The sequence below is a fragment of the Propithecus coquereli genome, unplaced genomic scaffold (genome assembly GCF_000956105.1).
Source record: "Propithecus coquereli isolate 6110/MARCELLA unplaced genomic scaffold, Pcoq_1.0 Scaffold709, whole genome shotgun sequence".
Lineage (NCBI taxonomy): Eukaryota > Metazoa > Chordata > Mammalia > Primates > Indriidae > Propithecus > Propithecus coquereli.
The window spans coordinates 189,369-204,555 of record NW_012153163.1 but is presented as its reverse complement, the minus strand read 5'-3'; the positions used below and the strand labels follow the sequence as shown (position 1 = coordinate 204,555).

Here is a 15,187-nt window from a genome sequence, read left to right as displayed (position 1 = left end):
GCTCTTGCTCAGGTTGGTCTCAAACTCCTGAGCTCAAATGATCCACCCGCCTCGGCCTCCCAGAGTGCTAGGATTACAGGCATGAGCCACCACACCCTGGCCAGGAGCCCAGGCTTTGGAGTTAGACTACATGGGTCCCATTCTTTGCTCTGTTACTTGGTAGCTGTATGACTTTAGGTAAATCACTTCATTCTCAGCCTTAGTATTCTTACCAGTAAAAAGGGAATAATAATGCCTACCTTATAGAACTGTTTGAGGATTGAATGAAGCAAAGCATGCATAGCACTTGGCATGGTGGCTGGACAGAGTAGCACTTAATACATAAGCAGCTGGTATTGTAGAAGGTTTTCATTGGCTACTTACTGCTTTTCCCCTTTTTGTAGGCCGCAACGTTTACCGTATGCTTTTCAAGAGCAAAGCATATGAGCGGAATGAGCTGTTCCTGCCGGGCCGTATGGCCTATGTCGTAGACCTGGATGATGAATATGCTGACACCGATATCCCCACCACTCTTATCCGCAGCAAGGCTGATTGTCCCACCATGGAGGTGAGTGGTCTGATTCCTGTGAGTCTATTATATGAGCCTCAGAGCTGGGAAGCAGCCTCACCTCTGCCCTGTTAACACCTTGTTAACACATCATCAAATCTTACTGACTTTTTACCTCCTAAATCTTAATTGAATCCGTCTCCATCAATAACATTCCAGTCTAAGCCATAATCTCTTGCTGGACTTAAAAGAGTCTTCTAATTGGTTTCTGCACTTCCACTTTGGTTTCCTTCAATATGTTATTTCTTCTTTATATTGAGATGTTATTTACATGCCATGTAAGCCACTCTTTTATAGTGTACAGTTAGTGGTTTTTATTCATAGTTATGTAACCATCATCACAGTTCATTTTAGAACATTTTCATCACCCCAAAAAGAAACCCCATACTGTTTAACCATCACCCCCAACCCCAATCTTTCCATCCCAGCACCCATTATGGTTTTTACACATGGCTAAGGTCATCTTTTTAAAACTTATATTTTTGTCTCACAATGGTATAGAAGCTTCCAATGGTTTTTCATTGTTCTTGGGATAAAGAGCAAAATCTTTACCATTGCCCGTGAGCCCATGCAACATCTAGCCGTTTTAACCTTTTTTCACCATGTCTCCCTGTTGTTTGTTCTCCAGCCATCCTGTCTTTCTTGAATGATCTAGGTTCGCTTTTCACTCAGGGCCTCTGTTCATGTCTCTGGAATGTCCTTTCACAGTACCTCCTTTCCCTGTCCTCACCTAGTTTATTGTAACTCACTCATCCTTCACTTTGTTAAGTGAATGAATGGATAAATGGAGAGATTCCTGCTCAGCGGGAGAACATTCTTGCTTCTTGGTGTTTTTAGGCCCAGACCACACTGACCACAAATGACATTGTCATCAGCAAGCTCACCCAGATCCTTTCATACCTGAGGCAGGGTACCCGCAACAAGAAGCTCAAGAAGAAGGATAAAGGTACCTGGAGAGTTAGGGAGAGAAATCTTACCCCCGGAGGGGTATTTGGGGATGGAACCAAGGTCTCCTGGAGGCTTTTGTCTCCAGAACACTGGGAAGCTCCTGGGGAGCAGAGAAAAATGGGAGCAATGGAGCATTGGCAAGGAGATGGTTACATCCAAGTTCTGTCTGTTTGACTTACCTAGGAAGCAGTGGTCAGGTTTGAAGCCTGAGGAGGGAAGAGTGGGTAGCTTTTGTCCTGCGTTTTAAACAGAATATGTTTAAAAGGTCATTGAGAGCTCGAGAGGATGGTGAGGCTGAGTGAACATTAGCTCAGGAGTGTGTTCCTGACTCCTCTCTTTACATTTCAGGGAAACTAGAAGAAAAGAAACCTCCTGAGGCTGACATGAAGTATGTGTCCTATGCCCTGGCACCTGATCAGAGGGAGGCTATGCATTTCTTATCTTTGGCATTTTGGGGAGGTCTTGGTGTCAAAATCTGGAGAAATGGTCAGGGGAAGTAAAGGTGTGTGTGACTTGCCAGCTAGTGATCTCTGTTTTCCTAGCATTTTTGAAGACATTGGGGATTATGTCCCCTCCACGACCAAGACACCTCGGGACAAGGAGCGGGATAGATATCGGGAACGGGAGCGTGATCGGGAGAGAGACAGAGACCGTGACCGAGAGCGGGAACGAGAACGAGATCGAGAACGGGAACGAGAGCGGGACAGAGAGAGAGAAGAGGAAAAGAAAAGGCACAGCTACTTTGAGAAGCCAAAAGTGGATGATGAGGTGAGATGTGGGTCCTTGGTACCAGGTGGTAGAGCTGCCCCTCTCTGCCTGCCCAGCCAGGTACAAGAGCCTCCTATTATATTGGCACCTCGTGGCTCCACAGCAGCAACTGGGTCAACTAACCCATGGTAGGAACCATCCTGGAAATGGGGTAAGGTAGGGTAAGGAATTGATGCAAACTTGGGGGAGGGATGAGTAGGAATCCCTTGTGGTGACACTTATGTTGATTTTTGTTTTCTTTCCAGCCCATGGATGTTGACAAAGGTGGGTTGTATCCACAGCGTTTTGTATTGGCTCTAGCAGTCCTGCTTTCCCTTGGGCTGAGAGTCTGACCTAGAGCTCAGCTGGTGAAGGTGGGATTGGGGGACTTCCTGGTTCTGGGTTCTCATGAGAACCATGTCTTAGTTTATGGAATTGCCACCTTTCCTGGGCAACGGCAGGGCAAATGGCATATTTGCTCTTAGATATAATTTCTCTGGCCCAGGAGTTCTGAAGAGGTGAGGCAGAGGTTAAATGTACAAAGTTTTGGGTACCCTCTTCTCATCTCAACCAAAGTAGCTCATTATTATTTGGAATTTGTTTAACACTTTATTAGATAAAAGAGTTGAAAAAAATGTTTTTATGAAAGGCACAGTTTGGAAGTATGTTGTGGGGAGGAGGTTGTGAGAGCCCTTGGTTCAAGGTCTGAGCAGAGTTAGAGTTCTCTTTACTCCTAGGACCTGGGTCTGCCAAGGAGTTGATCAAGTCTATCAATGAAAAGTTTGCCGGATCTGCTGGCTGGGAAGGCACTGAGTCATATCCTTTATTTTAATATGTTCCTGGGTTCCAGAGAACTATTGTTCTCTTTTCATTCTAACTCTACGTGCCTGTCTGCTCCTTCTTTCTCCTCACCTGCTTCTTCCATTTTGTGCTGAATTTTGACAGAGCTGAAACCATGTTTTGTCCCTTCCCCGGGGACCCACTGAAGCTCAGAGCCCTCTCCTTAGAATTTCCATGTTGTGGCTTCTAGCTGTTGGCTCCTCCTGTCTAAAGCTTTTCTGTGATAAGTGGAATTCTGCCTAGTGTTTTCTTTAACATAGCATATGCTAAAGAAGCCAGAAGACAAAAAACAGCTGGGAGACTTCTTTGGCATGTCCAACAGTTATGCAGAGTGCTACCCAGCCACGTATGTGAGACCCGTTAAGGAAGGGAGGCTGGGATGATTAGAGAACAAATTGTGGGGGTGAGGCGGAAATTTGATTTGCTGGGTCCCAGGGGTACTTCTTACTTGGATGAACTATTCCATTAGGCTCTGGTGGTGGGAGACGTAGGTGGGGTGGTCATTCCCGGGCAGATAGCCTCTTAGCTGGGTAGGCTTCCAGATGAAGCATAGGGGTCTGGGTCTGCAGCATCTGTTTAACTATTTCTTCTCTTTAGGATGGATGACATGGCTGTGGATAGTGATGAGGAGGTGGATTATAGCAAAATGGATCAGGTGTGTAGTTAGAAGGATGGTGGGGACTGGGTGCGGTGGCTCCCACCTGTAATCCCAGCACTCTGGGAGGCTGAGGCGAGAGGCTAGCTTGAGCTCAGGAGTTCAACACCAGCCTGAGCACCTGCCCTGTCTCTACCAAAAATCAAAAAACATAAAACAACAAAACCCAGCTGGGCGTTGTGGCATGCGCCTGTAGTCCCAGCTACCCGGGAGGCTGAGCAGAAGGATCTCTTGAGCTCAGGAGTGGAGCTTGCAGTGAGCTACAGTGACATCACTGCACTCTACCCAGGGACATACAGTGACACTCCGTCTCAACAACAACAACAAAAAACAAGGCACCAAAGGATGGTGGGGCCTTTGGGCAGTCACTGTTTCACAGATATCTCCTTCCTCCCTCCCAAAATAGCTGTCTTTCATTTACTCGGCTCCTCCCTCCTTCAGCTACAGCAATAGAAGCAGCAGCACGGAGTCATGAGTAGCTTAACTGTTTTAAAGTCTGCAGAAAATCAAATGAGATAGGGCAAAAAAAGTCTATTTCTTTTTATTTCCTACAACAAAGTGCCAGGCTTTAATTTCCATCCTAGGCAGTAAGCGGGTATTAACTTAGGAAGGGCAGAAGGAATTATAGTGTTTAGAAAATAACTAAGTTTTATTCTAGCCAGGATTGAAGTTTTCCTCTAAGTTTTAAACAAAATTTTAAAAAAGCTAACACAATACTGCTAATACCATTAATACTGAAGAAATCTCTGTCCTCTGTTACCACTGTATTGCAATAGCATGGTTTAATCTTAGATCTTTGTTCAATCCTGCCTCTGTCATTTAGTAGTTTTGTGACTTTGCCAAGTTCTTTTACTGCTTATGCCTTAGTTTCCTCATCAGGAAAATGGAGAGAAATATAGTTCCCTCTTCATAGACTTTTTGTGAGAATTAAATAAGATTTGTTTAGTGTTCAGAATAATGTCTGGCACATACTAAGTACGTAGTAAACATTTATTATTATTTATTAGGGTGCTATTTATGAATGGTGAAACCTGGGATTGTGGGAGAGTCTGGCTTCAATCAAGGGCTAAAATTCCATTTCCACTGACATCTCTTCCTTCCCTACCCTCCCCCATTCTGTCCTGCAACAGGGTAACAAGAAGGGCCCCTTAGGCCGCTGGGACTTTGATACCCAGGAGGAATACAGCGAGTATATGAACAACAAGGAAGCTTTGCCCAAGTGAGTCTGTGTTTAATGTGGGCATAGAGTGAGGAGGGGTGTGGCAATTTGGTGGAATAGCCCATAGTAGGTTACAGTGTATAGTCTGGCTGAGATCCAAATAGGTTCTCTGGCCCCAGGGCTCTGAGAAATCCGTGCTATTGCTATGGTACCTTCTAATGCCTTCCCCCAACTGCACTTTTTTTACTTCAGGGCTGCGTTCCAGTATGGTATCAAGATGTCTGAAGGGCGGAAAACCAGGCGCTTTAAGGAAACCAATGACAAGGCAGAGCTTGATCGCCAGTGGAAGAAAATTAGTGCAGTAAGTGGGGCTGCCCCTTGGGTGGGAGGGTTTCAGCTGGGAGATACTGGCCTACAGATCTGGGAACAGGTGGGGAGTTGGAGAGCCATGGAAGTGAGAGAGATCAGCTTGGGCCTCAGGTAAGCTTAGACTGGCAGCATAACTGTAGACAATGACTGTTCTTTTTGTAGATCATTGAGAAGAGGAAGAAGATGGAAGCTGATGGGTGAGCAGCATTATTCTTCTCCTGAGGGGACTGGCAGTAACTGCTTAGTATGTTGAGCTTATGCTGATCCATATCTCTTCAATTGCAGGGTTGAAGTCAAAAGACCAAAATACTAATCTTCAGTCTCCAAAGGGAGAATCTCCACAAAGATGTGCTTGCTTTCTACAGTTTCCAGAAAGGTTGCAATATGTTTTTCTGAATGTACATAAAATTTTACTGTATAATCATTTGGTTCCATTAAAATTGGTTAACCTGCTGTCTTCTTTATCTTGAGCATCCCTCTTCCAGGACCCCTGGAGCACCAAGAAGTCTAATTTTACTGGTTGTATAAAATTACATGCAGAAAGTCATATCAGTTCTTTCCCGAGTTGTGGTTCTAGATTCCTAGATAGTAAGGATGTTTACTAGATATTGTGCCTGGTGGAGAAGGGAATAATGACCCTCACTGATGGGCAAGTGGTGGATAGAGGAATGTAAAAATTATTGGTCTCAAATGTCAGACTCATTCATGTGCCTAGTCCTAGGACAGAGATTCCCTGGGGATTAAGGTCAGCCAAGTGGGCTGCCAGTTCGATCCCAAGGCTGTGCAGGACCAGGCTCTGGGTGAAGGCATCTAATGAAAATCACTTGTAGGTGAGAACAAAAACCTTTGAGTTTATGCCCTCCTGTGAGCTTTAGTAATGCTGAGTACAAATCATTGCTTCCTTGGCTGAAGGGATAACCTTGGGGGGAAGTGCCTTGGGGTTAGAACTGGTGTAGCCTGGCCCTGCAGGTACAGGAATTCCTATCCTAGGCCAGAAAGGTTTGGTACCTTCATGACCCTGAAACATTTGTCAAGGCCCATGGTGGGCCTACTGGCCTTTGAATCACTCCATCCCCTGCCCTATTCTTCTCTGCTCATTGCCAGCACTGTGGTCTGGTGCTCATCATTAGGGGTCACCACGTCTTTCTGGCTGGATGCTGTGCTACTAATACCTGTCCTGAGCCCAATACCTGTGGGCTCACCAGATCCAGGGAAAGCTAGGAAGTCACTTTAGCCATTGTCTTGATTTTGGTCATTTTCACTTTGATATGCAGGGCTTTTTGATGAAGCCAGCTTTGTGCGTGGCACTTACGAGGCTGAAATTGGGCCCCATCTGCAGCAGCATCTAAAATGGCTGATTCCAGACAAATGACACCACGGTCTTATGGTTGTAGACAATAGTCCTAATTAGGAAAAAGGTCATGGAGACATGGCTCAGATGAAGACACCTGGAGGGTCACTAAAAGCAAGACCTGCTGGTTGACTGTTGGTTTGAGATTCAGTTTCTGCAACTACCACAAAGCCTCATAGAAGTAACCAAGACTTCCTGGTTGGCCACATAGTGAGTGACAAGGACACTCAATACCACACAGTAACTTTTCCAGTTACTCAGCGAACAGGACATACCACCTCTTTGAGGTCGCTGACCTCACTTCTTTCACTTCTCTTTAAGGGTTTTGGGCATCAGCACACAAGATGGCTTAGAAAGCTTGGTACCACAGAGATGTGAGTGGGTTCTGTTCAGCCACAAAAGCACCTGCTCCTTCTCATCTGCCCCCATGCGCAGCCCTCCCATCTTTGCGGAGCCTTTGGTAACGGTGATATCCAGAACGTCAGCTGTCGTGCCCATTTTCCTCTTCAGCAATTCCTTGGTAGTTCTGAGCACTGCTGGTCCAACTCACTGAGGGTCTGGAGCCAAACTAGGAAACCACATAGAGTGCTGTTCTTTTGGCCACGAAGATGTTGGGCGTGGACCGCTCAGCTTGAGCGTGTGCGCGGGCTTCCTGCTGTTCGTGACTCCCGTGTTATCTTCTGGTGGCTTTTGTGCTTTATGACCGCCTGCCCTGGCTATCGCTTGACACGATCTTGGGTTTCACCTAGCCACAGAGACTAGCATCCCTCTCTTCTATTCCGAGGTATTAAATCTGTGAGGATGGAGCAGGATAAGGGGAAAGGACTTAAACGCAGTTCCCAATTTGTCTAGCTAGCCCAAGTCCTGGCCGCAGCAAGACAAGGAATTGGCGGACCTTGGGATTGCGGCCTTTTCAGTCGGCTCCACCCACGCTGGCAACGCCCGCGCGCCTCCCCGGGTGTCGGAGAGCGCCCTGGCGACACTTCCGGTCCCGCCCCGGAGGCGGAAGCTGTGCCTTGAAAGACTCCTCCCGCGGTGTGGCTCGGAATCCACCTAAGCATGCACCGCGCGTGTGAGGAGAGACCCGCAGACGATGGGAGCGACGAGGAGGACCCTGATTCCGTGGAATCCCCGGCCCGGATCCGGGACACCCCAGAAGACATCGTGCTGGAAGCGCCGGCCAGTGGGCTGGCGTTCCATCCGGCCCGCGACCTACTGGCTGCAGGGGACGTGGACGGGGACGTGTTCGTGTGAGTGTGGGGTAGGGCCTGGAGCACGGGTCTGGAAGCTCTGTCCAGGGATGGAGCTGGGAACAGGAGGCAGGAGAGAAAGTTACAGGGAGACAAATATTTCAAGACTGATTCGGTCCGATTCATTCAATAACATTAGGCTTTAAACTAGTTAACGCAAAAATCTGTTCAAAGAACTGAATGGAGGACAAAGTAGCTGGAATGTCGTGACGGAGCCCAGAGACCGTAGCAGGACAAGAAGGCGTCTAAGGCCCTGTTATTTCCCACTGGATTATTATACTGAGCCTGAGACAGGCTCAAAAGGCCTCTTGCTTTTGCTCCTTGCCCCTTTTATTTAATTGATCTTTCAGAAACACAAATCCGACTGGTCACTCCCTTGATTAAAACCCTTCAGCAGTCTGCTTTTAGGATTTAGTGCAAACTTCTTAATCCAGCTTTCAAGGCCCTGATCATCTGACCTTTCTCCGCCCTTTTGCTTTCTGTGCTCATTCATCCATACTTGTTAAAACATGTCTTAGCCAGCCTAAGCAAAAGGAGACCCATCTCTACTAAAAATAGAAAAACTAGCCAGGAGTCGTAGTACGGGCCTGTAGTCCCAGCTACTCAGGAGGCTGAGGCAAGAGGATTGGATCGCTTGAGCCCAGGAGTTCTGAGTTCTCAGAATCTCTTCCCTCTTTCTCCATGCCCAGAGCTAAACTGGGTTACCTGTTAGATGTAACCCAGTTTGTGTAATTATTTGAATGCCTTTCACTAAAGAAATGTTTTTCAAACCTTTTTGACCTTGCCCCACAGAAAAATATTTTTTACATTATGTATGATGCTCTCTGATAATTTCTGGTTTATTTTATTCTATTGTTATTGTGTGCACACACAAAATTTGGATTGAGCTCATTAATGGGTCATATGACTGGAATTTGAAAAACCTGGGTATGATCTGTAGTCCATTTTGTTTTCTATTTTATCTCCTGCCTCTCGTTGAGAGTAGGTGCTCAATACATGTTTGATTTTGAAAAGACTCAGGCTAGAAGCAGTGGAAAGTCATTGAAGGTTTTAACCAGGAGAGTTGTGTTTATCAGATTTACCTAATGAATTTAAACCTCAATCCCTCATTAGCTTCCCTTGGGCAAATTAACGTCCGTATTTGCCTTTGTATCTTTGAAAAGGGGAATAATAATACCTACCTTGGAGAAGGGACAAGCGTTCAGTATAGCACCTGAGCAGTTGTTCAACAAATGTAGGTTTCCTTCTACTACCATCCATATTTACAGTGCCAGACACTTGGGAGTTACCCTAGACCTCTACCTTTCTTTACAGCCCCCACACCTTCACTGCTTCAGTTTGTCTCAGAAAAGGTTCTGGAGGGGATCCCTTGGTTCTGGCCCATTCCCCTCTTTCCCCTACCTTCAGGTGTTCCTCTGACTTCTCCCATGACCCTTCTGAAAAGGTTTCTTTTCCCGGAAGATTAAATTCTGACAGATATCTGCTTGCCCACATGGTCTGAAGCCTAGTCTAGTCCGTCTTGCCAGCTACTTGAACCCTCTTCATTCCTTATTTGTGCCCTAGAAGGGACATGAACATCTCCCTCCAGTATCTGCCCTTTGTTCTCTGTCAGGTGAACTCTTATTTTTCATGATCCAACTCAAATGTCACTTAGTTAGCTTTCCAGGGCTCTCTTCTCCCTTCCCAAGTATTCATTCAATCTGTTAATGTTTATTAAGCAACTTTTTAATGCCAGGCACTGGGACGGAGAAAACAATGAGCAGACTTAGTTGTGCCCACTTGGAACTCACTGGCAATTAAACATATATTCATTCTGCTCTTTTTGAGGATCTGCCCTGAGGTAGGCACTCAGAGGGACATTCTCCGGAAAGGTACTTGCCTCAAAGTTGAGTTTATAGGCTGCTGCCTCTCTGCTCCATCTCCATTTTGATCCTATCTCTTTTTCAGCATGTAGTCTCAACATGCTGTAATTAATTGTAGCTTTCTCTAGTTCCTGCAGACCTGAAGTACAAGAGCTCACCCTTTCTTACTGATTTTTTTCTTTTTTTTTTGAGAGAGTCTCGCTCTGATGCCCAGGCTAGAGTGCTGTGGCGTCATCCTAGCTCACAGCAACCTCAAACTCCTGGGCTCAAGCAATCCTACTCCCTCAGCCTCCCGAGTAGCTGGGACTATAGGCATGCACCACCATCCCTGGCTAAGTTTTATATATATATTAGTTGTCCAGCTAATTTCTATTTTTTTTTTTTTTAGTAGAGACGGGGTCTTGCTCTTGCTCAGGCTGGTCTCAAACTCCTGAGCTCAAATGATCTGCCAGCCTCGGCCTCCCAGAGTGCTAGGATTACAGGCGTGAGCCACCATGCCTGGCCTGCCTTACTGATTTTTACATTCCCAACTTTTGGGACTGGTTTTCTGTCCTTGATTCAAATATTTCCTCTATGGTCGTTCAAACCCAATCTTTCTGCAGGCTGGGGTTTTCAAAGATGATGAAGAGGGGTGGGACGAGGTCACAAAGAGGTCTTGAGCAAATGTACCTTAAATTAATGTATGTTGAATGAAAACAAGGCCTAACATTTGAAACTCATTCAAAATGGAAAAATGAGATGGTAAGCTTTTTGGGATTGGAGATGTGTGAGCTGGAACTCCTAGGTAGGTGGGAAGGTTGGTCTATGCATTTCATGGATCCCAGGTGGAGTCTGGGGTCATTCACCCTCCTCCCTCTTTCCCTAGCTTTTCGTACTCTTGCCAAGAGGGAGAAACCAAGGAGCTCTGGTCATCAGGTCACCATCTTAAGTCCTGCCGAGCTGTGGTCTTCTCTGAAGATGGGCAGAGTGAGTACTGGGGAAGGCAGCCATGTGATGGTGGGAAGGGAGCCGTGAGCAGCATCATGACCTGGGCACCTTTTCCCCAGAACTTGTTACTGTCTCCAAGGACAAAGCCATCCATGTTCTAGATGTGGAGCAGGGCCAACTAGAAAGACGTATTTCCAAGGCTCATGGGTAAGAGGAGCCAATTATGTGTATGTGTGTGGGGGTGAGGAATAAGCACTGGCAGGTCCCCACTGGGACAAAGATGCTCCAAGAAGTTCCCTGTCTGTTTCCAGTGCCCCCATCAACAGTCTCTTGCTGGTGGATGAGAATGTTTTGGCCACTGGGGACGATGCAGGTTGTATCCGTCTCTGGGACCAGCGGAAGGAGGGCCCCTTAATGGATATGCGACAGCACGAGGAGTATATCGCAGACATGGCTCTGGATCCAGCCAAGAAGCTGCTGCTCACAGCCAGGTACAACCTCAAAGCTGCCTCCCTTCCTCTCCGTGTTAAATGTCTTCCCAAAAGGGAGCTCTGGGCTAAGCCTGCTGCTCTGTTCTCTGTAGTGGGGATGGCTGCCTTGGTGTCTTCAACATCAAGAGACGCCGGTTCGAGCTGCTCTCAGAGCCTCAGTCTGGGGACCTGACTTCTGTCACCCTCATGAAAGTACAGCTGGGTACGGTGGGGTGGGGATGTGTGTGCTAGGGGCTTGGTCTAGGGCAGCTCCACAGATATAGTTTGCCTCACTTTCCTGCAGTGTGGGAAGAAGGTGGCCTGTGGCTCCAGTGAAGGTACCATCTACCTCTTCAACTGGAATGGCTTTGGGGCCACAAGTGACCGCTTTGCCCTGAGAGCTGAGTCCATTGACTGCATGGTTCCAGTCACTGAGAGTCTGCTATGCACTGGCTCCACCGATGGAGTCATCAGGTGAGGGAAGCCAGGACAGCCCTCAGGTCACAGGAGGGGTGGGGGCCCAGCTAGCCAGTACCCAACACTGTTCTTTCCTTGCCAGGGCTGTGAATATTCTGCCAAACCGAGTGGTGGGCAGTGTGGGCCAGCATGCTGGGGAGCCTGTGGAAGAGCTGGCCCTTTCCCACTGCGGCCGCTTCTTGGCCAGCAGTGGCCACGACCAGCGCCTCAAGTTTTGGGACTTGGCCCAGCTGCGAGCTGTGGTGGTGGATGACTACCGTCGGCGCAAAAAAAGAGGAGGATCACTGCAGGCCTTGAGCAGCAAAGCCTGGAGCACTGATGACTTCTTCGCAGGACTGAGGGAAGGAGAGGACTCTGTGGCTCGGGAGGGAGAGAAGGACAGTGAGGATGACAGTGACTGAGGGGATGAACTGAATCTTAGGACAGGTCGTCACTGAACGAGAGAGTCTTGTTGGGCTGGACCCAGAGAAGATATGGATTTATAATACCCTATTGTGCAGCACAAGATGATGTACCCAGGGCACTGATGTCGGGGAGGTACTTGCCCTGTAGCAGCTATTCACTCTACCAGTGGGAGACAAACCCTAAGCTGGGGCAAGACAGCACAGACACAAGTGTGTACTAACCAGGGGTTTAATATAAATACAACCAGCATACAACAACTCAAAACTATACATAAGCCAAAACCAGAATGCCAGTGGTAGGGACAAAGGGCAGAATTTCTGACCCTTTGGCTCAGCTGGCCCCCCAAATAAAAACCAACAGAGAACAAATTAAGACTATAACAAAGATTCATGCTAAGCTTGGGGGGGGGTAGTGGTGAAAGGGGGTAGGGTGGATGCATGTCATACAGGGAATAGCCAAGGAAGACCGACCACAGGGTCAGGTTAGATCCTGAATAACAAAAGACAATGAAGGCAAGGTCCCTCACTACAACTTAAACCAAACGTGAGCTGCCCCCAGGTGCCATGGGGCCCTGCCCCAACAGGGAGGATGTGTCAGGCCTGGGACAGCATCCATGCCCCTCCTCCCCTTGGGGTCAGATAGTGGTGGCCCAGGCCCGCTGGGCTGAGAACTGACACAGGCTCTGCCTGCCCATTCAGGGCTGCCTGTGGAGAGAGAATGAGTTCACTGCTTAACAGTGACACCGGCCTCAGCCCCAGCAGACCACAAGAGGCTGGCCCCAGACTCACTCAGTGCCTCCAGCAGCTGTGCAGACACAGCATCCTTAGCCACCTCGTGCCCATCCTGCCCATCTGGGGCCAGCACAACCCAGATGAGGCCGCTGAAGGGCACTGGATGCCCAGGAATCACCACCTGGTACCAGAAGTGGTGCCAGCCAGCAGGTCCCGTGCCCAAACACTTGGTGAGGAACACTGGGCTACCCAGCTTCATTTGTTGGCACAACAACTGTAGGGCAGCCCGAGCCCCTTGGGACCCTAGCTTGTCCCTGGCCAGGGACAATCGGCTGCCCTCTGGTTGTAGGCACCTCAGGGAGGGCCCCACAAGCTGTTGGCGCAGTCGCTGCTTCAGGTCTGGCTTCAGCCACTCCACAGTCACCTGCTCTCCACAGAGGTGTGACTGCCCTGCAGGAAAAAGGCAGAGATAAGGGCAGGTCTAAGCCCTGGGCCCAAGCCTCCAGACTCTGTGAGCCCTTTGGAGTTAGGCCTTTGTTTAATTTGCATTCTCCCCATTTCCTGGTAGTGTGACCTTGGGCAAGAGAAGACAATGAAGCCTTCTCTAGGATCCATTATCTTTAATTGTAAAGGGGGTATAATACAACTGCTGCCTCCCTAGTTTTCTTGAGTATTGGTTGCTTCGGGCTTTCTCTACCTCAGAAGCATTGTAATGCCTAATCTATACTGAGAATGCTTGCAATGAGTCAGGAAATTCAAAGCTAAGTACCACATGCCCATTATGTTAACTTAATTCTCACTACACTCTGAGGAAACAGGTTCTATACTAGATAAAAGGTAGACTCAGCTGGATTTTCTTGGGCAAGTCAATGTCTCTTAATACAGTTTGCTCGTCTCTAAAGAGAGGATGATTTCTCTTTGCGATGTTGAGGACTAAGTCAGGAGATAATGCACAGGAACTGTTCTAAATTGAGATAAGCGGTGGTGGTAGTAGCATCACTGGAAATACTTGATCACTGGAGATCAAGTATTGAAAGGTTGTAAACTCAGGCATGCCTCCCTCAAGATTATTTTATCCGCTACGTATAAAGTGCCTGGCAGAACGCCTTTGGCCCCAACCAGCCACCCCCGCAGCTTGCACCCCTACCTTCCACCAGGGCCTTTTTGGCCATGGCGGCCGCGCGGTGCGAGCTGAATTTGAGCAGCGCGATCTGTGCGGGCGCCGGCCCGGGGCTGGGCAGCAGCCGCGCCTCCTGCAGGCCGGGACCCAGCGGCTGCAGCGCAAGCAGCAGCGCGTGGCGGCTCAGACTGGGCGGCAGCCCGTCCACGCTCAGCTCGCACTTCTCCGTGCTGCGGCACACGAGCAGCGGGCAGGACGGCCGCAGCGGGTGGTTGTGCAGCGTGGCGATGGCAGCCTGCGCGCCACGCCGCGAGCTGTAGCGGGCGTACGCGAAGCCGCGGTTCAGGCCGCTGAAGGTCATCATCAGGCGGAACTCGTAGAGGCGGCCCACGCGCTGGAACAGTGGGATCAGCTGGTGCTCGTACACGTCCTGGGGCAGCCGTCCGATAAACACCTCTGACCCGGCTGGCGGCGGGCTGCCCACCCAGCCTGGGAGAAGGGGGTGTGGAGGGGCACCGTCAACCACCGGATGGTTCCGAATTCGGAGCCCATGGACCCAGCGCGGGGAGGGGGCAATGTGAGCGAACTGTGAAGTGGGTACAACGCCGTGCCCCGGGTCGCTGACATAATTAGGTAACTGAGCTAACCATGGGGCTAGCACAGACTGTACCTTAAGCTCCCATCCTCTATGGGGCGGGTGTATGGGGAGCCAGAGACAAATTTCCTCATCTGCCTGGGGGTATAAATCCGGGTAGTTCGGGGTTTCTGACTGTGGCGGAGCTGGGCATACCCCTCCCCCAAAGGGGGCTGTTCTGGGCCGTCGAGGCCTCCCTAGCGTGGCAGGCGTAGGGGCTGGGGCTACCGTACCTGGGGGTGGCCCGCCATACTTCCTCTGCCCGTTCACCTGCACCAGGCGGATGCCAGTCTCCCTGACCCACGCCTCCAGCGCCGCCTTATTCTCTGGATTCACCCTCTCGCACCATAGCTGCGAGGGAAAAGGCGGGTTGCAACGCAGGATCGCAGAGCCCGCCCCCACCTCGCTTGTGTTGGCGTCCTTGTAGCCACCCGCCGCGCAAGTGGGGCTCTTTGGCCCTCTCGTGGCCCCCACTTACCTCACACTCCCGCTTGGACTGCATGGTCTCCTGCGGGCCCCCTCGTACCCTCTTTATAACTTCCTCCCCATCAGCCTCTGGAAACTTCCCTACCCCTCCACCCCGCAAGCTCTCATTGGCTCCGAGCACGACCCCGCCTTCCAAGGGGGTGGAGGTATCCACTGCACGTGCGCCGCGGGGCCTCGGACCCTCAGGTGAAAGCTGGAAACGCTAGTAG

General features: G+C 49.4%; 3 protein-coding genes across 4 annotated transcripts in view; 2 read left to right on the top strand and 1 right to left on the bottom strand.

The window, feature by feature from the left end:
* Positions 1 to 5,719, top strand: part of IK (IK cytokine, down-regulator of HLA II) — a 12,514-nt gene extending 6,795 nt beyond the window's left edge. Inside the window, exons 9-20 of the mRNA XM_012661367.1 lie at positions 384 to 547; positions 1,385 to 1,493; positions 1,844 to 1,883; positions 2,038 to 2,263; positions 2,509 to 2,527; positions 2,980 to 3,058; positions 3,348 to 3,428; positions 3,680 to 3,737; positions 4,868 to 4,956; positions 5,149 to 5,257; positions 5,428 to 5,462; positions 5,551 to 5,719. Coding sequence (XP_012516821.1) covers positions 384 to 547; positions 1,385 to 1,493; positions 1,844 to 1,883; positions 2,038 to 2,263; positions 2,509 to 2,527; positions 2,980 to 3,058; positions 3,348 to 3,428; positions 3,680 to 3,737; positions 4,868 to 4,956; positions 5,149 to 5,257; positions 5,428 to 5,462; positions 5,551 to 5,578 — 1,037 coding nt within the window. The 3' untranslated portion in view covers positions 5,579 to 5,719. The remainder of the gene's footprint in view (positions 1 to 383; positions 548 to 1,384; positions 1,494 to 1,843; positions 1,884 to 2,037; positions 2,264 to 2,508; positions 2,528 to 2,979; positions 3,059 to 3,347; positions 3,429 to 3,679; positions 3,738 to 4,867; positions 4,957 to 5,148; positions 5,258 to 5,427; positions 5,463 to 5,550) is intronic.
* Positions 5,720 to 7,603: 1,884 nt separating this feature from the next.
* Positions 7,604 to 12,376, top strand: WDR55 (WD repeat domain 55). Of its 2 annotated transcripts, none has more exons than XM_012661364.1 (7): positions 7,604 to 7,866; positions 10,594 to 10,694; positions 10,775 to 10,862; positions 10,949 to 11,146; positions 11,239 to 11,338; positions 11,430 to 11,599; positions 11,685 to 12,376. In XM_012661364.1, exons 1-7 carry the CDS (start codon positions 7,676 to 7,678, stop codon positions 12,001 to 12,003), a joined length of 1,167 nt encoding a protein of 388 aa, XP_012516818.1. In that variant the 5' UTR covers positions 7,604 to 7,675; the 3' UTR covers positions 12,004 to 12,376. The 2 variants fall into 2 exon arrangements, with proteins under 2 accessions (XP_012516818.1, XP_012516819.1); XM_012661365.1 differs by having other exon boundaries at positions 7,645 to 7,866; positions 10,967 to 11,146.
* On the bottom strand, positions 12,222 to 15,031 carry DND1 (DND microRNA-mediated repression inhibitor 1). Its single transcript, XM_012661366.1, has 4 exons — positions 14,971 to 15,031; positions 14,726 to 14,843; positions 13,886 to 14,347; positions 12,222 to 13,188 (listed from the first exon to the last, which is right to left on the bottom strand). The coding sequence occupies exons 1-4, from the start codon at positions 14,992 to 14,994 to the stop codon at positions 12,731 to 12,733; spliced, it is 1,062 nt and encodes a 353-aa protein (XP_012516820.1). The 5' UTR covers positions 14,995 to 15,031; the 3' UTR covers positions 12,222 to 12,730.
* Positions 15,032 to 15,187: the final 156 nt, after the last annotated feature.